The sequence below is a fragment of the Manis pentadactyla genome, chromosome 4 (genome assembly GCF_030020395.1).
Source record: "Manis pentadactyla isolate mManPen7 chromosome 4, mManPen7.hap1, whole genome shotgun sequence".
NCBI classification, from domain to species: domain Eukaryota; kingdom Metazoa; phylum Chordata; class Mammalia; order Pholidota; family Manidae; genus Manis; species Manis pentadactyla.
Window position 1 is genome coordinate 19467352 of NC_080022.1, and position 23309 is coordinate 19490660.

Genomic DNA, 23309 nt, shown 5'->3' on the forward strand with positions numbered 1-23309 from the left:
CTGGGCATCCTGGGTCCCTGCTGTGAACAAGGTTGGTAGATGTGGTTGTGCTCCTGTGAGTAGGTGGGTTGAGCTCTCACGTGTGGCACCTGTGTGTGTGTGTGATTTGCATGTGTTTGCATCTGTCCAGCACACACACATTGATCCTTTGTGGACCAATGGTTTCTGGAGACTGGGTGTGTCACCCTCCTGTTACATGCATGTGATGGTATCTGTGACATGCCTTTGCCTTGGTCTGTCCTGCATTTGCATGCCTGTCAGCGATGTGTGCCATGTGGCTGTCTGCCTGTGTTCCAGCAGATTGGCTAAATGTGTGTCATGAAGAGGGTACACAGCTGCAGTTCTGCCAGTTTGGGGGCGGTGGCTTTGTGCATAATGTTGATCAAGTGTCCCCACATGCTTGTGGGTCTGTGCATATCTGTGCACAGCGATCTGCTGGCTGCACACTTGTACGTGAGGCTCTGCTGCCCCAGCTGAGGCTGAGCCAGGGCTCTCCTTCCACGGCTGGGTTGGTTTAGCCCTTCTAGGGAGAAAGAGGAACCTAGAGAACAAAGACCTGCGGCCTGCGGGGGCTCAAGTTAAGGGCAGGTTGACACCGCCCCCTCCCTGGGCCATCCAAAGAGGATCTCCTGGAGCAGCCAGTTTTGGGGGGCAACACTTTATTTGGAGAGGGAGCCAGGGGCGGGCAGTGGGACCATGCGTGACCGAAGCAGCAGCGTTGCGTTAGGCACTAGGCCTGCAGCCTGAAGCGTGAGTGCATCGTTCTGGTAGACAGTAGGTGGGAATGTACTGAAGATCTCAAAGGTGGTGGCATCCATGGCTCTGGGGACCCAGCAAAACAAGTCAGGCTGAGTTGTCGGCCAGAGTCCCCCTGTGGCTGCCAGCCCCACCCCATGCCCACCTAGCCTGGGCGAGCAGGGTGCGCATGTCCCCAACAGTGTCCTCTGGCCGCATCATCAGCAGGAAGACCTGCTCGCCATTCTCAGACTTGATGCGCAGCATGGAGAGCTGGGGTGCTGGTGACTCGGGCGACTCCTGGTTCCTGTGGGCCCAGAGGTGACCAGTGCCCCAGGTGGCCCAACTCCCTGGTCCTCACCTCTCCATTCTGCCCTTACCTCTCACGCTCAGCAGCCAAGGCAGGTGTCTCTACCATGATCTCCTGGATCCGGGCAGACCATGGGCAGCAGCTCTGGAAGGCATGGACAGGGGTGGACACAGCCCTGGGCCCTGCCAGAGTCACACTGACCCCCAGCCCATAGAGGGGCTTCTCCCTGACCAGGGATGGATGAGACCTCTGAGCCAAAGGGGAAAGGGTGTTGTCCGTAAACCAGAGCCCAAGGAAAGGTAACGGAAGGGAAGCTTTCGGAGGTGACACCATCATTCCCCCCAAGAAGCCTTGGGAACCTCAGTCTAGTTGGGGAGACAGAACCCCACACAGGATGACCTGGCCGGATGCCTAACCCCACATGGATCAGGGAAGGCTTCCCAGGCAAAATAACACCTGAGCTGTGACTGAAGGATGAGGAAGAGTTCATAGAAATGGAATGGGAGGCAGGGATATTCCAGACATCAAGGGCAAGGACCCCCAGGTCAGGGAAGCCTTCCAAGAGAAGCCTTATATTTGGGAAAGGGTCAGGGGTTCATGCAGCTAAAGCTGGGAATCAAGTTGGACTAGAAAAAGAAAACGTTAGATGTGGGAAGAGAACAAGCAAGAGATGACAGGCCCTGAGTGCCACGATAAGAGCTTGGCCTTAACCAAAGACCGTTAGAGGGTTTCAATAGGGAAGAGCCAAGATCCAATTTACATTTTTAAAGGAGCACAGAGGCTGCTGAGAAAGGTGGTTGGCAGGGCAGGAGTGGTGGTGCAGGAAAGGCCAGTGAAAGGCCATGGCAGTTGTCTGGGAGAGACACTGGAGCCTAGACGAAGATGGTGGGCAGCAGGGATGGATTTGGGAGAAGTGCTGGGAATAGATCAGACAGGACTTGGCAGTTGGGAGAAGGAGGCAGAGAATCGTAAGAAACTGGTTGGCACCTTTCACTGAGGTGGAGATGTGGGAGGCTGTATCAGGAAGGGGAGTAAGGAGAGAGGATGAGGACCTCCGTGAGGGCCAGGAAGGGGTATCCAGGACTGAACTGGTTATTTTGGTCTGGACCTAGCAGGGTGGCCTGGGTCTTGGGCTCACCCAGCCTATACTCTGACATTCCCCCTCTTACAGCCACACTCTTGCCAACCCAGCTGCTCTCTGGGTCCCAGCCAGAGCTCTCACCAGCTCTACAATCTCCAGGAGGCAGTGGAACAGCTCTGACAGACTCATCTCTCCAGCTAGAACCTCCTCAGGGGCGCAAAGGTTGAGCCTCCAGAAAAGCCACTGTTCTAGCAGGCGGGGCCAGGGTTGATGATAAAGTCCCCTGAGGAGGCTGGGGGAGCTAGGGCTGGCCTCACCTGCAGGGTGTCCCAGATGGGTCTCCGGATGTCAATCACCTCTCCTTGTTGTATCACACACTTGGGTAGCCTGTTCAGAAACTTCTTGGCAGTCATCCTGGAGCCTGCAAGAAACGCATTAGAAGCTTTGGCCTGGGGAGTGACTGAGCAATGGTGGAGGCCACCTGGAGCTCATCCTGCACAGCAGCCCCACCACCTAGCTCAGCTTCAGGGCCAGGCTCACCTCCATGCTCCATCTTGTCCAAGGGCTTGCAAATCTGCCGGCCCACCACTCGGCCCTTGCCTGGGAACAGGTCCAGCCCATTCTCCAAGTAGACCTGATTGCGCAGGTCACTTATCTGGCAAGAAAGAGAGACAGTGACAGACCCAGATCTTTAGCTCTGGGCTCCACACCCACCTGTTCGCCCAAATGCTCCAGGAGTGGTATATGGTCTGATGCAATCCCTATTTTACAGATGAGGAAACTGAGGCCCTGAGAGAGAGCAGAAAAGCTGCAGTTCATGCTGTTATCACCCACCTGGGCCCTGCTCTGCCTATGAGCACCTCTCACCATGCCAGCTGGAGCTGACGTTCTCTTCAAAGAGCCCTCAGGAGCCAACAGGGAGGGGAGGGACGTGGGTGTTAGGAGAGGGCAAGTCCCATCTGGGAATGGACTACCTCAAACACCCAATCAGGACTCACATGATTTCCAAGCTTTAGTGGTGCTCTCACATGCCCTGTGAACCTAATGCACTGTCCCTGGAACACTGCCCTTGGGTTCCCATCACAGCACCAGAGGTGGGGATAGCCTGGCTCTGTTGCATGTCCTTCAGTCTCAGCAATTGCCTCACTGCCTTCCACCCCAACCAGATGGCTTCAGGAGCCTCTAGAAGCCAGGCGGCTCTGGCAGACTCCTCAGGGACGCCGAGTTGTCCGTTGCCTGAATTCCTGCAGAGGCGGGGCAGTGGTCCTGTGTGGCTGAGGCTGTGCCTTCAGCTCGCCAGCAGGGGGCACTGCCTGCAGCTCAGCCAGAGGCTGTTGCTGCTGCTGAAAAGGCAACTGTGGCCCGGGAAGTCTCCCCAATATCAGGCTCACTCTCCTCCCAGAAGTGGTAAGATCAGGGTCCCCTGAGGTGAGGCAGTGACTTCCTGCCTCAGATTGGTTGATGCCTGAGGAAACAGTTTATCCCCACCTCCTCCAAATTCTCCATGCGGGATGGTTTGAGGCACAGCCCATCACCTTAAAGGGGACTCCATCAGGGTACAGCCACTGGAGCTCTGAGGGAAAGAAGCCGTCCAGTATGTCTCGGAGGCAGCGCTGCAGGGAGGAGAGGAAGGGTGAGGTCCAGTTGGACCACGGCAGCGCCCTCCCGCTGCTTCCTGTCTGGATGGCAGGACCTGGGCCCTGGGCCCTGGGCTTACCCAGCAGCTCACACTCTGGAAGTATTCAGAGCCCCAGAACTTGGAGTTGGGGGGACTCTCCAAGTTGTGCATGGGCCTGAGTGCCCATGAGGGGCCCGCTAGGCTGGGAGTGCACTGGGCCCCACCATCTCCCTGGTGAGCAGGGGAGCACCAGAGCAGCCTGAGTGTGTACAAGCCTGCCTCCCCTCCCAACCCCGACTCCTACCTGCGTGGAGGGATCGTGAAAGGGCCGGAAGGGCCCATCGAACATCATGATGCCATTCTGGTAGAGCTTCAGTGGGATGGGCTCAAGGACACTGGGCACTGGCGTCACCTGTGTGTCACTGTCTACCACCAGCTCGCTGAGGTCCTTCAAGCTGGCCAGCAGTCTGTCAAAGTCCACCTCGGGGGGCACCAGTGAGTCCCCTGGCAAAGAACACAGACACGGTTGAGCCTCTCTTCGTGGCTGCCATGTGCTCTAGCAGCCCTGGCTCCCACGGTCCCCTCCCATGCAAGGCAGTGGCCTTAGCATCTCCTTAAGTGACTACCTGGGCAGGAGGAAGAGTACTCACACTAGATAGCAGCTGCTCTTTCTTTCATTGTGCTAGGGGTTTAAAACCTTATCCTCATTCTCCATACCAACCCTATACTTTAGGGGCTACAATCATCCCCATATTTAAGATAGGGAAACTGAATGTTAGAGGTTAATGGCTGGCCTCGGGATGCACAGAGTAAGTGGCAGGAACAGGATCTGACCCCAGGTCTGTGTCAGGCACTGGAAAGCAAGTGTAGGACTCCCAGCTCTAGACTGAGGCTGGGTTCAGATCCCAGCCCTTCCACTTCTACCTGTATGACCTTGACCAAGTCAGTCAATGCTCTGTACCACAGCATGCTCTTCCTGAAGGGGGTAACACTGTCTGCTGCTCAGGATGGCTGCAAGGGATGACCGTTAACGGCCAGTGCGGAAGGAGCACACTGGCCCTGACGGTGACTGTAACCAACTCCACCAGGCACAAATGGCCCTCAGGCCAACCCAGAGGCTATGAGGCAGGAGTTATTTATCTCCATTTCATACATGAGGAAACAGGCCCACAAACATGAAAAAATGACTTGCCCCAGGCCACTTGGCAAGCGGAGGAGGGGCTGACTCGAGCCTCTTTCCCACCCATCTGCACCATCAGCAGAGAAGGGTTGGGGTAGGGACAGATGGCTGCCGGGGAGGATGCTGGGACAGCTGTTGGACAGAATAAATTTGGGGCAACTATTTCTGGGCCACAGACCCCTTTGAGAAGCTGACAGAAGCTTTGACCTCTTCTGAAAAATGTATTGACATACAGCTGTGCATAAGCTTCAGTGGGGAAAGGGGGTTGTGATGACAGATGCCAAAGCGAAAAGGGTGGGGAGCAAGTAGGACGCTGACGGGACAGGGCAGGGCAGTGTCTTCAGTCCTGGAAGGCTGCAGCAAGGTGTAAGTCGGGACCCTGGGGACCTAGTTTCTTTCACCACAGTGGTACAGTGGCTTTACTGAGGCAGTGGTTGTGCTGGGGAGCACGGATGTGGGCGGCCCTGTTTCCTGTTGCCTTTGTGGCTGCTGAAAAGGGTAGGCCCCAGCTGGCCTTCCCCTCTCCCCTACATTTCCTACCATTGTAGGGCTGCACCTGTCCCCTACTTCTTACTGGGGTCCCCTGGAGTCCCTGAAAGATTCCCAAGAAAAACTCATAGAATATCCTGGGCATCCCTGGCATCAGTCAGAACAATACTGAGACACTATTTTCCTTTAATAACCAGCTACTTTCAGGACACACTGGTAAACCTAAAGACAACAACAGAAAAGCTCACCTCATTCAACGCCTGCCCCCATCCTTATATTCATACAGGTGAGACAAGTGAGGCCTAGAAAGGGCAGCTGACTTGGCCCCAGCAGACAGTGTGGTCATCTAGCTGCCTCCTGGGGCCAAAACTTTTCCAGGGAGCTACTGGGCATGAGGTGGTACAAGCCCAGGGAAGGATGCCAGGAAGCAGAGATGGAAAACGGAAGTTGCAGAGAAGGTCAGCCCTGATGGCTCTCAGCCAGTGGGGCAAGGGCATGAAGTAAAAGCAGGGTGGGCCAGGCAGGTAACAGGTGCAGCAGAGCAGAGTGAGACGGGGCCCAGGGGAAGGCACAGCAGCTCTGGACGAGTGGAGCCCCAGGAAGGGGAAGCCTGGGCTCTAAGGATCTCAGGATTTACGCCAAGGAGCTTGGACTTGATCTCCATGCCTCCCTACTCCTTTAATGAGCAGGGGGCCACACTGCCAAGACCACTGTTTCCAAGCTGTGTGACCCTGGGCAAGAAGGCCACTCTCTCTCGGCCTCAACTTCCTCTTCTATAAAATGAGAACAAAAAAGTCCCCACCTCACAGGACTGCTGAGGCTCAGAGGAAGTACCTGGCAGATGGTGGCTGCTGTTGTCACTTACACCCCATCCTCTTGCTCATCACTGGGCTTAGGGTGCTTTCCCACCACCTCCCCTGAGAGGCCTTGCCAAGGAGCCCCTCCCCCTGAGGCTGGGCCCCTGTTCCTCCTGGGTTCCAGGAGCCCTTGGGCCCATTCCCCTGACTCTTATCATAGGCTGTTACCCTTTTCTGTTTGCTTGTTTGTCTTTCCAACCACACTGGGTACTCCTTGAACACAGGCTAGAGCCTCCAGCCCTGACCCTGGCCCAGAGTGGGTGCTCAAGAAGCATGTACTGTACGCATCCTGCCATCCAGCAAATATGTCTGCAACGCCCGTGCTCTGCTAGGCCCTGAGAGTCATGGCTACGCCCATGCCCAGAGTCTAACCTTCCTCAGGCTCATAACCAAGTGAAAGAGACAGGGCCACAAACAGCGACAAGGGCATGTGGTAAGTGCCAGTGGGGGGCATGGGGCCCAGAGAAGAGTGAGACCCTGCCACTATCAGCAGTGAGTGGTGGCCTGGGCTGGGCTGGCTCCCACCTTCCCCGGGTGGCCCATCTGCTGTGAAATACCAAGACGGTGCCAGCATGCCCTGCCCCCATCTCCTCAGGCAAAGGCTGTTGAACAAGGAAATGGACCTATAGTTCCACACCTGTAAGCCAGCCCTGCTCTGGGACTTCACCTGCATCCATTCTGCTCCTCAGGAGCCGTTGGTGAGAAAACAGGCCCTGGGAGTCTGGTAGCCTGCCAGGGCCACAACCAACACTGGCCCCTGCTGTTAAGCATCGTACCACCCGTCCCCACCTCATCCTGTGCAGAGGACTGTCCCAGTGTGCTCCAACTGCCCAGGCTGGACACCTGAGCACCACCTGCCAATCACATGCGTGTGTACGTGCCCTGGCCTACAGGCTGAGCACTGTGGGGCACAACAGAGGCTAAGCAATCATGGTTCACAGTCTTGTTCATCTACCATGTGTCAGCCCATGAACACACGCCACATGCACTATGGCATTCAGGGCTCTCAGCAGTCTAGGGGTCACCTGGACCAGCCCCTCATTTCACAGGTGAGGGCATGGACCCAGGGAGGTGAAGCAGTTTGCCCACACAGGGCTGGATCTGACCCAGGCCCCCTGCCACTCAGCCAGAGCCTCTAGGGCTTTTGCTCTCTCTCAGCCCTTCCCATGGCCGGGGTAGCGGCAGGGTGGCACGGTGGCTGGCAGTGAGCAGGCGCTCCATGTAGGTGTGTTTTGCTGGAGCAGGTAGGGTTTGAGCGGAGCTTCAAAGGCAGGGGGAAAAGGGGGCCAGGCACTTCAGGGGACACAGCACAAGTCTGAGGGGAAGGACTAGCCTGCCTGGAGTCTAGGCCAAGCCAGTTCTAGGGGCTCGAGGGTGGCCCAGGGACAAGTGAAGCCAGATACAGCCCAAGTTGTCAAACTGGCTTCCAGAGCAGGGGAGAGAAGAGGCCCCCACCAGAAGCAGGCGCATGGGGCTTTGGAGGAAGACTGGTGGGGGGACATGGGGGCTGGCAGGGGGAGGAGAGGTAGCGGGAAGGCAGGAACTTGACGAGGGGTGGGCAAGGGGAGAGGGAGTGACGTGCTCTGAGTTGACTGGAGCTCTCAGCCCTGAGGCTCAACACCTGGCCCTGGGCTGTGTGACCAGACCAGGACGGTCCCTTCCATGTCTCTGCATACCCTGAAGCACCTGGCATCCTGTTCAATGTTCAATATAGGGTTGTTGGGGAGGCAGGGGCTGGGGGAGGAGTGAATGATCCAGCCTGAGGCTAAGTTCTTGCAAGGCTTCCCCTTGCTGGGCCCCCTTTATGGGGTGGGAGGCAAGCGTCCCAGGCTCTAGAGCATTTGAATGGCCCGAGTGTGGCCCAGTACAGGTTCCCTGGCTCATCCATCCACAGCCGGCCGGTGGGGAGTAGCATCCAGCAGAGGGAAAACCAGAGAAAGGAGCCAGAGCATCAGGGCCGGCAAGAGGCCAGCTCTGTGGCCCCGAGGGCCCCGGGGCAGGAGCAGCTGGCAGCTGAAGACATGGCATGAAGACATGGGGAGAGGAGGAGCAGAGCTGGAGTCAGGGGAGCCCCAGGAGGAAAAGCTGCTTGTAATGAAGAACATGTTCGTCTGGCAAAAGAGCTAAAGCAAGGCCCCTCCTGTCGAAGAATCAAAAAACCAAAGGAAGAAGAGCCACAGAGGGAGCTTGTGGCCAGGTGTTCTTCACAAGTTGCTCTAGCTGTGAAACCGTGGGCTTCAGAGCCAGCCGTACTCAGCATAAACAACACGGGGCAGAGTGGGGCCTGCTCTCTCTTTTTGTGGGGAGTGGGTGGGAATCCTCAGAACCAGGTCCAGAAACCAGCTCTGTGGCCCGCCACCCCTCTTCAGAGGAGCTCCAGGGGAGCCCCCAGCGGCCGGGAGGAAGGCTGCCCTCCAACAAGTTGGCCATGTGAGGTCCGAGCCCAGCTCACCACAGCGGAGGCCCAACACGCAGGCTGGCAGGCCTCTGGCCCTAGATCCCAGGGACAGACATTCTTACAGCACCTGCCGTCACCTGCCAGGGCCTCACCTCTCACACAGGCCGGGTGCTGGAGAGCTCTTCCCACAGCACCCACTGGGGGTTCATTAGTGTCTTTGAGCGGTCCTGTCAGCACGCCCAGGCCCGCACTGCGCCCCCACCCCACGCAGGGCCCACGCGCTCCCCAGCTCCCAGCTCAGCTGCATCCCAGATGGACTCAGCATCTTTCCCCGCAGCTCTGCGCCCTGTGTTCATCCCTGACACTCCCCAGCCCCTCCCTAAGGCACACTTAATCACCAGGGCTACAGGCCCAGACTCCCACATCTCCGCTCTGCTCCTTTTCTCCGCCCCCACCACCCTCACCCTCCTGCTGGGCATCACCCCCCCTTTGCCTGGGCAGTTATAACCAAGTCCCAAAGGGCTGCTAGCTTTAAGTCTTGCCCCTTCATTCAACAGGCTTCAGACTTAAGTGCCTCATTTTTCCCATCTATAAAATGGAATGACCCCTGGCCCATGTGAAGCTACTTATGAAAATGCTTTGTAAGCTGCAAGTGTTGCACAAACGGAAGTGCACTTTTTAGAACAAGTGGTAAGGGAGCTGTGCCCTGATATTTACGGGGATCTGGCCAAAGTATTAGGCCCGCAAAGGGCTCAAATATTTTGAGTCTGGGTGTTTGCCCAGCAGGAAACTTATGAAATCAAGGGAGGCGTGTTGTCATCTTCCAAAGAGTCCTGTCAGGAGCCTGCTCGTGTTCCCATGAGATTGCCACTGACCATTTGACTATGGAAGACAGTGAGAGTTCCCACGTGGACCGAGGACACGCAAGGTCCACCCTAGATGCTCTGTGTCTGACTCCTTGTACCCTCACAGGGAAGAGGACACCCCATTTATTGATGAAGAACTGGAGGCTGAGAGTGGGAGTTGCATGCCCGAGCCACACCTGGAATAGGTGGGGAAATGGAGATGAGGGCCCAGGTTTGACAAACTCCAGAGTGTGGAGAAGGACTGTCGGGGCAACCACCTCCAGTCTCTGAAGACACAGGCCTGGCTTTCAGGAAGGGCCAGTTCTGTGGCCTCAGGTCCATGGGCACATCCCTCTAGATATTAGCAGTCAAGTTAAAAATAGCAAGTAGCAGGTCCCAGAGAGGCAGGCAGATTTCATGGCCTGGCTGCAAATGAATCTGGAAAAGGGATTCCAAAGGGGTCGAGCCTAGAATTGAGGGGCAGCTTCCAAAGCAGAGGGATTGCTTTCAAAGGCAACTGTTTTTGGATGGATGACATTTGGTAAACTATGGAGCCAGAGACAAATGAAGTCTTGTTACATCTTCTACCTCTGGGTCTCTGGAGCCTTTGAAAGATGAGCAAGCAGAGAGTCTGTGGCAAGACCAGAGGAAGAAAGTGGTGGCAGGTTAGGCGGCCTGTGAGGGCAGCCGAGGCCTTTCCTTCCCGCCCCTCTGGGGGGACACGGAGCGGGATGTTGGGCGGCACCTCATGCTTGGAGGTAGGAGTAGGAATGAGACGGCCTGTGGACAGACACTAGCCAACAGGAAGCTGCTGCAAAATCCTTTGCAGGAGGGGCTGGGGGCAGACCCCCGTTCTACCTGGCTTCCAGAACTTCTTGGCTGTCATCCGGTCCCTCGTGCTATCCTCCGGGCCTGACCCATCCCCGTCCTCCTCGTCCACAGGCTCACCCACCCACAGCAGGCCGTAGTCGCCAAGGAACCGCTGTGAGGAGAGAAGGGGCGACGCTGGGAGAGCTGTCAGGTCAGCCCCTTCCCAGGGAAAGGCGGCATCAGCCCGGTTCCCAGCCTCGGACCTCAGCTCCCAGGGCCAGCTTGGCAGACAGGAAGGGCTCTGGGGGCCGGGCCACCCCCTGGCTGTGACCTAGCTCTAGCCTCAGGCTCCTCCCTGCTAAACGGGAGTGACAGCAGCTGCTCCAGCCTGTGAGGAGGACTCAGTCAGCTCACTCACGGCAAGTACTTAGCACAATGCCTGGCACAAGTAGGGACTCCGCCGGTACAGTGGGGGGACCATGTGGGCCTGGCCTGAGTGGCAGGAGGGACAGGGACACCGGGCTCTGAAGGACTGCGAGGACGTGGCCTCCCACACGCAGCCTCCGTCACAGCAACACCTCCTGTTGCTGCCTCCTCTGCTCCCTCCTCGATCCACCTCAACTGGCCACCAGCTCCACAGCTCCCCGAAACTGCTCGGCGCAGCCACCAAGCCCCTGCCTGGGCAGCGCCCAGTGGGCCCTCTTCAGGCTTCATCTCTTGCACCACGTTGCTCCTTTTCAGTTTCCAAATTTCTAGCCACCTACACTCAGATGTCTAACAAGCATTTCAAAAGGAACTTGTCCCAAATGGCCATGGCTCCCTGCCCCCGCCTCCTAGAACTGCTCCCCTCTAGTCTCACGGCACCCCCTCCACGTCAGCCTCGTCCATGCCCCACAGGGCCTGTGGGCACCAGACTCAAACCCACTCGCTCCGCCCCACTCGTTCGAGCCAGTCACCTCCCTCCAGGACAACTCAAAGTACACTTCTGCCTGCCTTCCCCTGGCTGCCCCTGGACCTGAAGCCCCCTGTGACTTCCCATCCAACCCCGCAGTGGGGGAGCCCATGATGTGGCCCCTGTGGCCTCTCTCCTCCCCTGGCTCCCCACAACCACCCACCACTCTGAGTGGCAGGTGGAGCCTGTCATGTATTCCGCCTGGAACCCCTTCCTGGTCCCTTCCTGCACACAAGAACTCTTTCTTGTCCAACACCAGCCTGCAGAGCAGCCCAAACCCCGACTTGTCTCTACTGCATCACCCATGTAAACATTCCACCTCTTCTCTCCCTGGTGTATCTGTGCACTTGTTTATATCTCTGTCTCCTCCAGACTGTCAGGCCCAAGAGGGCAGAGCTGTCTATATCCCAGGGCCTGGCAGGGTGCCTGGCACACAGGAGCTACTTTGTAGGGGTTTGTTAAATTAATGAAACAACAATGTGTGACTGCAATGAACTTAGAACCATAGTGCCCTGCCCCTGAGATGCTGGTGGGGGCCCCACCCACTGTCGGCAGCTGCTCAGAGAAGGCCCAAGGCGGCCAACATTCCTGGCGGGCTGCTCAGGGGGCAGCTGTTTACCCACAGCCCCAGGTACAAACAGGCCTGAGCAGACAGGCCCTCAGCTGCAGCTGTGGTCTGGGGTTGCTTCTGTGGTCTTAAATTAGGTCGGGGCTTTGGAAACCCACTCTGCATGGAGAGGGAGAGGCCAGGGCCCAGGAAGGGCTTCTGGGGCAGGGCGACCATGAGGGAGGGGGGACCCCTGAGTGCGTGCCCAGGACCCGCCCTTGATCCCGGGGTCCTCCGGTTCAAGTCCTGTGGTATGAACGGGAGAGTGAGTGGGGGCCAGAAAGGTGACAGCAGGAGAATGCAATGCCACGTTCAGAGGCAGGGGATGACTGTGACACAGTGACCAGGTCAGTAACACACATGGCCAGGCACCAGTCTAGGCCGTGCAGGGACGCACAGCAACAGACAGACAGGAGGAAAGCGGTCCCTCCCTTCCTGGTGCTGCTCTGTCCCACAGAGGAAGAGAGAGGGGGCACTAGGAAAACTCAGGACAGAGATTGTGTCCTGGTCAGAGTCGCAGAGGCCATGGGGTAGGGCCCCCACCTCGATTTGAGACTTGAGGTGAGTGGAAACCTGCCAGGGGAAGGTGAGAAAACATTCTAAGCAGAGGGAACAGCATAAGCTAAGGTCCTGAGGAGGAAAAGAGCTCCATGTGGTCAGAGAAGAGGCAGGTCCCCATGGCTGGAGGGGATGGTGGTTCGAGGTGAGACAAAGAGGCAGGCAGGGACGAGCCCAGGCCCAAAGGAGGGGTGTGCTGGGTGCCAGACTCCCCCCTGGCTCTTTAAACTCCGCTTAGTCATGAGCTGGGGAAGACAGGGCAGGGCCCCTGTGTGGGATGTGGGGCAAGGGGGGCCCAGTGCCTGAGGAACAGACAGCCTGAGCCGCTGCCTTTCTCACCTCCATCTGCTCGACCTGCCGCCGCAGCTTTGTGCACATCGTCTCCAGCTCCTGCTGCCGCTGCTGGGTCACCTCACCTTCAGGAAAGATGGGGAGGGGTTCCGGTAGCCCAGCAAGGAGGCTGCCAAGGACCTGGGGACTTGACCAGTGCTCCGCCCTGAGAGTCATCTGAAGAAGCTGCCCTTTGAGAACTGCAGGGATGCTGAGAATGGCCCCTTGGCCTCTCTCTGACCTCGAGAGGGGATGCTCTGATGCCCTCAGGAGGCCATCCACTCGGAGAGAGGCTCCTGAGGGCATGAGCTTCCCCCATACTTTTGGTGGTATGTCCTCTGCTCAGGGCTGGACTGCCTCTGCACTCAGGGCCTCCATGCTGGGTGCGCCACTGCCCCTCTCTGCGCTCAGCTGTCCAGACCCTGCCACGGGACTCAGCTTACTCCTCTTGCAGCCCTGACGTCCAGGGGTCGCCAGGGGAGGGCAATAGGAGGGCCACTGTCTGCCAAGAGAGCCTCTTACCCCGATGCTTCTGGAGGGTCTGCACCAATTCCTCCAGCGCCCGAATCTTCCGGTCCTGAAGCAATGAGACATGGGGAGGTGGGAGGAGGTACTGCTGATCCAGATGGGAAGATTCGGAATTTTTGCCTCTGTTGGGCACTGGGGAGCTTAAAGCCCCCGCCCCTGCCATTCTTGGCACAGCCACCACCCTGTACCTAAGATGACCTATGCCTTGCGATTTCACTGAGGGGGCAGGTGAGGCACACCCTCGAGTGCCAGCCACTGCTGCCACCGGCCTGATGCCTGCAGGCCTTGGTCAGCTGTGGAGAAGACCCCCAGCCTCTCTGCTCAGGTCACAGGGATCCAGATCAGTCCCAGGCCACACCTGGCCTCAAACCGGGTGGTTCAGTGGGGGAGATGGTTCTCGAACCCATCCACCTGGCCTACAGCAGTGGTAGCCTCACTGGTCTCCCCAGCCCAGGCCCCTCCACCCCACAGGCCGGACGCTGGCTGAACCCCCACTGGGGTCCCACCTTGGACAGCAACTCATCAGTCTGGGCCTTCACCTGCTGCTCCAGATCTCGCATCTTCCTTGTCATGGTGGCCACCAGCTCCGAGTCGTGGAATACAGGGACTGCCAACCAGACAAGGTCCTAGAGCCCAGGCCTAGAGCTGAGGCTGAGGTATGGGGGTCTGGGGAGAGAGTAGACTCCCCAGGAACAGAAATAAGAGCAGTAACAACAGCTGCAACTTAGATAACAGGGACTGTCCTGAGTAATTTTCATACGTCCACTTGTACAAGCCCCTGGCTATGCCTCTGAGGAAATGAGCTGTTTCAGGAAGCTGAGGCACAGATTCAGTACCTGGTCTGAGGTGTATGAATAAGTGGTATGATAAGTGAGTGGGTCACATAACTACAAAACCTTGCCCAAAAGTTTGGCCTTTTGAATTGAATGGTGCCTGTAAAGTTCACCCCCAGTTTACAGGAACTATAGCAGATAGGGGAGCAAGTTACACAGCACCAAGGGCGAACAGGCAGGCCGATCCCCAATGTGGGGCACCCTGTGAGACTAGCCTAAATTCTTCAAAAATTCAGTGGCAGTTTTTTAAAAAGCAAGTATGCTGATTAACAGAGGTATAACAATAAAATGCAGTACACAGCCCTCAGACAGAACCTAGATCAGGAATAAAAAACCTGTAAGAGATATTTTAGAAAATGGGAAATGTGAATGCAGAAGAGATGTTAGACAGTATCACTAAATCATTCATGTTCTTTGGTGGATAGTTGTGGTTATGTATTTCCTTATTCTTAGGAGATGCACGCTGAAATAGACAGAGGTGACATCACTTGGTATCTGCTATTTTCATGCTGTCTGTGATAGATTTCTAAATGGTCACCCAGAAATACGTTTACAGTCATACACTTGTTTATATGGACAGACAGAAAGCAAGTGTGGCAAAATGTTACTAATTGATGAATCCAGATGGAGGATGTATGGGTGTTGAGTCAACTATTACTTCAACTTCTCTGTATGCTGGAGTTTTTTCAAAATAAAAAGTTTGAGAGAAGAAAACAAAGGCAAGAAATGGGCCCTCTCCTTCCCTGGACGTCACTCTCTCTGTGTGTGAAGCGGCAAGTGCAGCCAGCACTAGGCAGCCACGTGGGGACGTGCCAGAGAGGGCTCGGGGGACAGAGGAACACCTGAACTGCTGGTGATGCCCTCGGGTCACTGGATCGACAACCTGGAGCTGCCTCCTTAGGATGTCTTAGTATGGGGCACAGGAAGTCCTCGGGGCTCATGCTAGTGGACTAAAGGGTTTTCTTTGACCTGCAGTCAAAAGCTTCTTAAGTGACCCACAGTCATCTGGGGGCTGCCAGCACGTGCAGCGATGGGGAGCTCCCTGACGCAGAGTGCGGGGAGAGGCCAGAGGAGCATCACGCTGAAGAGCTGGGAGGAAAGGCAGGTCCCAGAAAAGTAAGCTGAGAGGAAGGAGCATGGGAGGCAGGAAGCCACCGGGAGAGGGGTCGCGTGGTGGCCCAGAGCTGGGGTGGTCCGCGATGGAGGGAACGGCGAACTGTGTGGATGCTGCTGTGCAGAGAAGATAAGACAGGCAGGTCCTTATTTGTGGCCATGGTGGAGACAGGCATTGGCTGAGAGTAGAGTGAGAAGTGAAGGGCAGGGGAGAGGCAGAGAGGGCAGGGGGATAGCTCCTTAGGGGAGGAGATGGTCACTGGGCTGACTGTTGGGAGTGTCCCCAGCTAATGTGACCGAGATGCTGGCTTTGTGACTAAATGGCTGGGAGGCCAGACCTTCCCTTTCCAACCTATAAAATGGGAGCGGTGTTCGGCGGGGGGTCGTCTCATGGAATCCCCACATCAACAAGCTGACTTTAGTGTTCTCATTCCCACTTCATAGAGGAAATGGAGACAGGAAGTTCCTTATCCAAGACATCACAGCTAGTGGAAAATCCCAGCCTCACCCCTGGCTCCTCCAGGCTCCCAGCTGCCTCTGGCCCTGCCCAGTGCTCTGCACAGCTCACCCTGCCTGCCTGTCTCCCCTCTGCCCAGTTCAGCGAAATCCAACTCCTCTGGGAAGCCACCCCGATGAGCCCCATCCCACCACAGGCACCTCCAGGATCACCCTGTCACTGCAGCCCTTTGGAGATGGTTTGGGCCAGGGTGGGAGGGCTATTCAGGGGACCTTGGGCCTTGCCCCGAGCCCTGCAGAAGCAGGAAGCAGATGGCTGGAGGTTGAGCTCCACCCTCAGATCCTCCATTCCTTTCAGACCCTGGATCCTGGACCCACTGACCTCCCACTGGATGGTAACTTCAGCCAGGGCCACTCCAGGGTCTCCAGCTGCAGCCTGGCTAGCCCTCCTGTGCTCAGGGTGGGGCCTGTGTGGCGTTATGCCAAACCAGGCCCTGGACAGGTTTGCAGGTGCAGACACATGGCCATGGTCAGCCAGGAGTGGGAGCAACTCCTGAGACCCAGCAGGCAAGAGTAGGTGCCATGTTTCTCTGGGCCTCACTGCTTCTTGCGGGCCCTCTCCTGTGACAGGGGACCCAAACCCCTTTGGGCCACTCCTCTCACCTTGCCTACTCACAGAAGCACATATGCCACCATAGCAGGAAGGGACGGAGATCTTTTCTTCCAAGCCATGTCCATCATTCAGCACGTCCACCTCATCTTCTGCAGACAGAGACCCAAGTCACTGCTCTGGGACTGAGACCCAGAGGAGACTGGGGCCCTGGGCCGTGGCCAAGAGGAAGCATCCTATTCTCTGCCCCACAACATATGAGGGTAGAAAACAGGATGTCTAGGAGCAAGGAGCCAATCTGAATAGACCTCTTCTTGCCTGGGTAACCTGAGTGGCCAGTGCTACCGTGGAGAGGGCAAGATGGGGTTGGTATGAGAGGTCAGCCTGCTGGAGTCAGGGCAGTGGTGTGAGGACAGGGCTTCAGGGAGGAAGGGCTGTCATGGGCTAGAGGAGGCTGTCAGGGGAAGGAGGGCTGGGGTCTGGCCCCCCTCATGGGTTCCTGGCACCCACCAGCCAACCCCACAGTGGGTGCATGGTTTCAACCGTTAGTGATGACATCTCTGCTAAGAGTGTGACGCCTCCTAATCAGAGCTACCAGGGGGAAGGCCCATCCTCAGGGAGCGGTCCGGGAGCTGCATGTGACACTGTAGTCGGGCCAGCTGCTCTGGCTGACAGGAGTGTCCATCATGCTCTTTCTCTCCATCCACCCAACTGCAAGGAGCCCCAGCAGATGGGAAATGAGGAGGACACGGGGCAGAACCCACACTTACCACACTTACCATCTCTGTAGATCTTTACCCCTTGCCTCCTGGGAATCCAGGCCAAAAGGAGAAGGAAGACAGACAAGTTAGGAACCCCTGGCATGTCATCAAGAGAGAGGCCCTGGGTACCAGGTCCCCAGCCGAGCCTAAAGGAAATGGGGGCCAGCCTCTGCCTCTTGAGGACATCCCTCACCCCAGTCCCATCCCAGCACAGGGGCAAGTCAAGGGTCAGGCTTCGAAGAGTCCTACTCATTCCAACAGGGGATGGGGAAGAGCCAGAGGGCAGAGTCTTGGGTGCAAGCCTCCCAGAGTTCTCGATGCCAGGAGCCCAGCCCCTGCTCTGCTTTGAAAGGCCTGTCATTGAACCTCTCTGGATCCCCTAGGCCTTCGAATGACTCAAATGGTGTTCAGAAGAGCACAGAGAGGTAAAAAATGCTTTGAGAAAATGGAAGTGCTAGACAGCTGTAAAGGAGTGCCTTTACTGAGAGCCCAGCCTGGACTATGTGCACCACCAGTGTTTGCAGAATTAACACGTGAACATGACTAGAGATGGGTGCTGAGCCACTCCTCCAGGGCCCAGAGCTTCCCAGAAGGAACAACCCACGTGCGCGTAGACACAGAGTAGAGCCCACCAGAAGAAAGCATGGAGAGAACAAGAAGGTGATCGGGGGAAGCTGGTCCATGTAACTCCTCATCGTTTGCCCGAGACACTAGAAGTCAATCTCCTGGTCCACAGGAGGGGAGGGGTGAGGGGTATGGACACAGAGACCCAGTGAGGCGGGTTCCTTACCCTGAATTCACAGGCTCCGACTGCAGAGGCACTCTTCGGGCCTTGCCAAGGGAGGCCAAAGGTGAACTCATAGTTTTACTTCTAGACTCTAGCTGTCAGGAACTCCCTGAGAAGAAAAAAGGAAGTCAGCCCTTGGGGACAGGCAGCTCGGGACTTCAGGAGCAGGGGGTAGCCTGAAGCTTCTCCCATGGCTCCTTCTCTGAGGAGGGAGCACTGTGCAGGGAGCAGCACCCTCCCTCCCTCCTGCTCCCCTGCAAAGGCAGTGCGGCCTCAGGATCCCTGTGCCTGAAGTCTACCTGCTCCTCTGACGGTCTCACTCTCTGCTGTGGCCCTGGAGGCCTCTGGCCCGGTAGCGTTTAGGAAAGGGCAGTGGGAGTGGGGCATGTGCAGCAATAAACCAGAAGCTGGGGACTTGCCCAAACCTAAAGCCCGGGGCATAAGACTGCCCGGGAGGCCTGGGGCTTTTGTCAAACTGTCAAGAAGCTGGTCAACACAACACACAGGTGTCCCCTACCCTCATATTCCAGAGGGGCACCCCAAAGACAGGATTCGACTAAGACACAGTCCACATGGTAGGGAGGTCAGGAGCCCAAGCTCTGGACAGGCTCTGCCGCCCACCAGTGTAACTTGTGCCTTGGCTTCCTTTGGTGTGATGTGGGGATGGTAATAGCACCGGCCAGGCGGGGCTTCCGAGGGGATCCAGATACACACAGAGCACCTAGCCCAGGGCTATGCTCAGAGGAAGCACCTAAAAATGGGAATTGTGGCTGTTGTGGCTTTTGTTGTTACTGGCGCACAGAGGATACCCAGAAATGTTGGTTTCCCTTCCTTCCCTCCTCCTTCTGGAGAGATGAACACACACCAGGGATGAAATTAAAGGCCAGTACTCTGTTCAAGGGATTAAGTATACCATGCGGCTAATATCTAGAAACCCTAGAACCAAGGACCTCCGTCAGGGCCTGACTCTTTTTAGGACAAATCCAAGATGTTCCACTTTGGAAATAAGTGGCACGGCCTCCATCCTGCTGCTGAAGCTACCCAGCAAGGGGACCTGTGCCACTTGGAGGCAGCCTCCTCAGCCTTCATTCTGGAGTCTAGGACTCCTGCGCCTTCCTCTGAGGAGCCTTCCAAGGACTAGGTCCAGAGTTTCCTCACCCACCATCCAGCCTCCCACATCTGCCCCAACCCATCCCAGCCCCTGGCTGTCGTATCCAGGTTTCCTGATGGTTTGCGTGGCCAGGTGTGGTGGTTCCCTGCACCCATCTCCACATGCTGCCAGATGGATCTTCTTATACACAAAGCTGACATGTCATTTTCCTGCTAAAAGCTCCCAATGGCTCCTTCTCACCCACAGAATAAAAATTCAAAACTCCCAAACATGGATGATCTGGCTCCTGATTGTATCTCCTGACCCCACCCCGACTCCTATACTCTGAACTGCCAGCCAGGTCTCAAATGCACCGGGCCTTTGCACGCCTGGCTCCCCTGGCCTGGAACCCCTTCCTGAAATGGTGTCCCCACCCCTAACAGCATCCTTCCCTTCATTAGGCTAACTCCTCTTTTTTGGTTTATTTGTGTCTGTTCTTTAGTTACATTTTAACTTTTTATTTTAAAGTTACTATAGATTCACAGGAAATTAGGAAAACAGTACAGAGAAGCCTTGTGTACCCTTCACCCATGTCCCCCAGTAATTACATTTTACGTATGTATCCTTCTATGCCATTGCATCCCATATGTAGATTTCATGTAACCACCACTGTTGTCACGATACAGAACTATTCTGTCACCACAAAGATTACCCCACGAGGATCTCCTTCATGTTACCCCTGTATAGTTACACCCATCCTCCTCCCTCCACCATCCCTAACCCAGGCAACCACTACTCTATAGCCATCTCTATAATTTCTTCAAGAATGTTTTATGAAAAAAAAAAATGAATGGGAACACATAGCATGTGACTTAAAAATATATTTTTTTAATGTTTTAATTGAAATATAGTTAATATAAAATATTACAATCATTTAAGGTGTACAACATGGTGATTTGACATATATCACCTTTTAAAAAATAGCTTTATTGAGATATAATTCATATACGTAACTCTTTCAAAGTGCACAATTCAATGGTTTTTAGTATACTTAGAGAGTTGTGAAGCCATCACCACAATCAATTTTAGAACATTTTAATCATGCTAACAAGCCCCAGGCCCTGTACCTTTAGTGGCTAAAACCGCCCTGCCTGAACTTCCACCAGACCTGATTATTTCTCCCAGTTCTCATCACCATAATGGCGCCTCAGAAGAAACTGGTCAAAAAGACAGAAATAACAAGTTTTGGCAATGATGTAAGTTGGAACCTTACTGGGAATGTAAAATGGTTCAGCTGCTATGGGAAATTCCTCAAAAGGTTAAACAGAGTTCATGTTATGGGCCAGTAACTCTATTTCCAGATGTATACTCAGGAGAAATGAAAATTTATGTCCACACAAAAACTTGTATACATGTTAATAGCAGCATTTATAATAGCCAAATAGTGGAAACAGCCCAATGTCCATTAACCAACAAAAGGATTCAACAAATGTGGTATATCCTTACAATGGAATATTATTCAGCAATTAAAAGGAACACATTACCACATGAATGGATCTTGAAACCATGCTAAGGGAAACTAAGTCAGTCACAAAAGATCACATTTTGCTATGGTTCCATTTATATAAAATGTCCAGACAAATCTATAGAGACGATGTCGATCAGTGGCTGCCTAGGGCTGGGGACAGCTGGGGGTCAAGTAGGGGTAACTGCTAAAAGGCACAGAGTTTCTTTTTAGACTGATGAAAATGTTCTAAAATTGTGGTGATGGTTGTACAACTTTAGAATATCTTAAAAATTACTGAAGTTTACATTTTAAAGGGGTGAAGTACATAGTATGTGAATTATCTCTCAACAGAGCTATTATAGAAAAAAGAGGGGCCTGGTCTCCAAGCCAAAAGCAGCAGTCATCCCTCAAAATAAGCTCTTCCCACTTCCCTATTCTTAACGGGCCCATCATCTAATCCAAGTTTTTCTCTCCTCCCTTCTCTCTTAATCCCATTAGTTACCACACCCTGCTGGTCAGCTCAGCAATGTCTCTCCCACACAGCTCCTCTCCACGCTGTCAGCCATCCCAGTGGGCTCTCACTGCCATTCTTCGGGGCTGTCACAGTGGCCGCCAACCGACTTCCCTGCTTCGGCCTCACTCCAGGCCAATCCAAACACACGGCCTCCGGATTAATTTTCCCATGGATTACAGGAGACCCCTGAGGGTGACGACTGCATCTTCCCATCATTCTGGGGACTCCTGGGTGGGGGGCTGTCTCCTCCTCCTCCCTCAGACAGAGGGGCCGGGGTGGGCCTGAGGGCAGAGCCAGGTCTACTCTCTCCACTTTGGGGACTTCCAGGGTCGACTGTGTCTTCCCCCTCAGGTCAGAGTTCCCTAAAGTTTGGACTATCTCCCCTTCAGACCCGGGCTTTGAAAGGAAGGCTGCGTCCAAAGCCCCACATCTTTGCGACCCAAGTAAGGGCTGTGCTTGATTGACAACATCCTGTGTCACAGCTGCATGGCCTGCCGGTCCCCGGCAGGCCCCAGGGCTCTCCTCCACCAACACCGCCCAGCCGGCTGCACGCATTCACGCCCTGTATCTCCAGCTGGAAGCGCTCACAGCGCGACTTCTATCACGACGTAACCCACCCTGGGGGCTGCGTTAGCCACGGTTGGCCACGGTAGGCGGGCGCCCGAACCCACTCTCAGGACGGTCGGGTCGCCAGGCTCACGGGTCCTCGGGGCTCGGGGTCCAGCCTGCGTGGGGGAACTCCGAAGGACTGAAAGGCCTTGAGCTGGGACTTACCAGGCTTGGCCACGGAACCGTCCAGCGGCGTCGCCATCTTGTTGTCAGGCGGTTTCCCAGGCAACAAGGAGCCATGAGCTTCTCATTGGCTAACTCCAGGGGGCCCCTGAGCAACCAGCAGTCAGCTGAGGCGGGTACCGCCGTCTGTGCTCGAATTCTATTGGTTCACAGAGTCTAAACTCCTCCAGCCGGATGCCGCATCCCAGAATCCACCACTCTGAGCAGGCAACAGGTCTGTGGAAATGGCGGCTTGGTTGGGACCTCCCGTGAATGGGGAGACTGCAGGGATTAGATTCATTGAACTGCTGAAAGCCTCTGGACCTGAATGTGTAATCCGACAGTACAACTGTTTTGCTAGATTGATTTTTGGGGAGATTACTCATCCCTCTGAGCCTGTTTCCTTATCTGATTAGTACTGTGCTTCCGGCGGGCTATTTTGAGCATTAATTTGTTAACCTTAAAAATGAAACTGTCAATTTGGGTTCCTTCGGGAACAGCAAAGAATTGCAGTTCAGCACCAACCACGGCAGGACCACAGGCATGTCCTGAAAGCAAAGGAGAGGAGTGCTCCTTTATGGAACGGGGAGAGTTGGGGGGACTGTTCTAAGAAAACAAAAAAAAGTCTACTGGGAGTCCCACATGTCTTGGCTGCTTATTGGCTGAGCTGTTGCTGGCGGAGACAGAAACTCTTCCTTACTGGATGATACACTAGCAAAAATAGGAGTTGCAAGGTGTCCTTTTCCCCTGGGGTCTGCAATTGACCGGGAGTGGTGGGCATGAGAGCTTCCCCTGCAGGCCTCCCAATTCTATGTCTGGGAGGCTTCCCTTTATTAATTTTCATATTTCCACCTTTTGATCAAGATTGTTTCTATGAAAGCATCGTTGCTCAACAGTCAGGTTTTCTGTATCTAGTGGTTTTGTCCCTCAGTACTAGGAAGGACCTTTCCTGATTCTCCTGTCCTATGTCGAGGAAAAGTGTACATAAGTAGGAAACCACGTAAGGCCACATTTGAGTAATTAAAAAGGTTAGGAGGGAGAATTCTCAGGCACTTCCCACCTATGGTCTGTATTTTTGAAGACTGTAAGCACTGGAGATCACCTGATTACTGGATATATATGACCTTTACAAAAGTTTGACAGGCAACAAAATACAAAACTTAAAATAAGCATATAACAGAAGAAGTAACATGATAATCTTAAGTTGCATTATGGTCCTAAACCAGGACCCTAGGTCTGAAAGTAGGCAACGGAAATATTTATTGGCACTTACCCCAACTGAGGGCATAAAAGTTCTCCCTACGGAGACAAACACAGAATCATATGTGCCTTCTGGAAGTCCCCGAAAACACCTATCAAAGCAGAATAGTGAATACTGCAAGAGCACACTGAAATAATCAAGTGCATTTGGATATAGTGTATGTAGGTATTAACTTGAAGTAATAGCTGTTGAACTCTGTGCAGAGCAGTAAAAATTAAAGACATTTTAAAACAGTATTTTATCTCAAAAGAACTATTGGGAACTAATTGTTATTCATAATACTGCCTGTAAAGTTGCAAATACAGAGA

The 23309-nt window shown here is 54.8% G+C and overlaps 1 protein-coding gene across 7 annotated transcripts; it reads right to left on the reverse strand.

Moving 5' to 3' along the window:
* Positions 1 to 6: 6 nt before the first annotated feature.
* On the reverse strand, positions 7 to 21896 carry UBXN11 (UBX domain protein 11). 7 transcript variants are annotated; one of them, XM_036914848.2, is made up of 15 exons: positions 21744 to 21896; positions 17862 to 17967; positions 17090 to 17217; positions 16364 to 16462; positions 13805 to 13905; positions 13293 to 13383; positions 12780 to 12856; positions 10372 to 10495; positions 4049 to 4248; positions 3662 to 3739; positions 2667 to 2781; positions 2444 to 2547; positions 1116 to 1189; positions 902 to 1042; positions 7 to 822 (listed from the first exon to the last, which is right to left on the reverse strand). In XM_036914848.2, the coding sequence occupies exons 2-15, from the start codon at positions 17930 to 17932 to the stop codon at positions 660 to 662; spliced, it is 1566 nt and encodes a 521-aa protein (XP_036770743.2). In that variant the 5' UTR covers positions 17933 to 17967; positions 21744 to 21896; the 3' UTR covers positions 7 to 659. The 7 variants fall into 7 exon arrangements, with proteins under 7 accessions (XP_036770743.2, XP_057355857.1, XP_036770744.2 ...); XM_036914849.2 differs by having other exon boundaries at positions 8 to 822; positions 13293 to 13347; XM_057499873.1 differs by having other exon boundaries at positions 10 to 822; positions 17090 to 17118.
* Positions 21897 to 23309: the final 1413 nt, after the last annotated feature.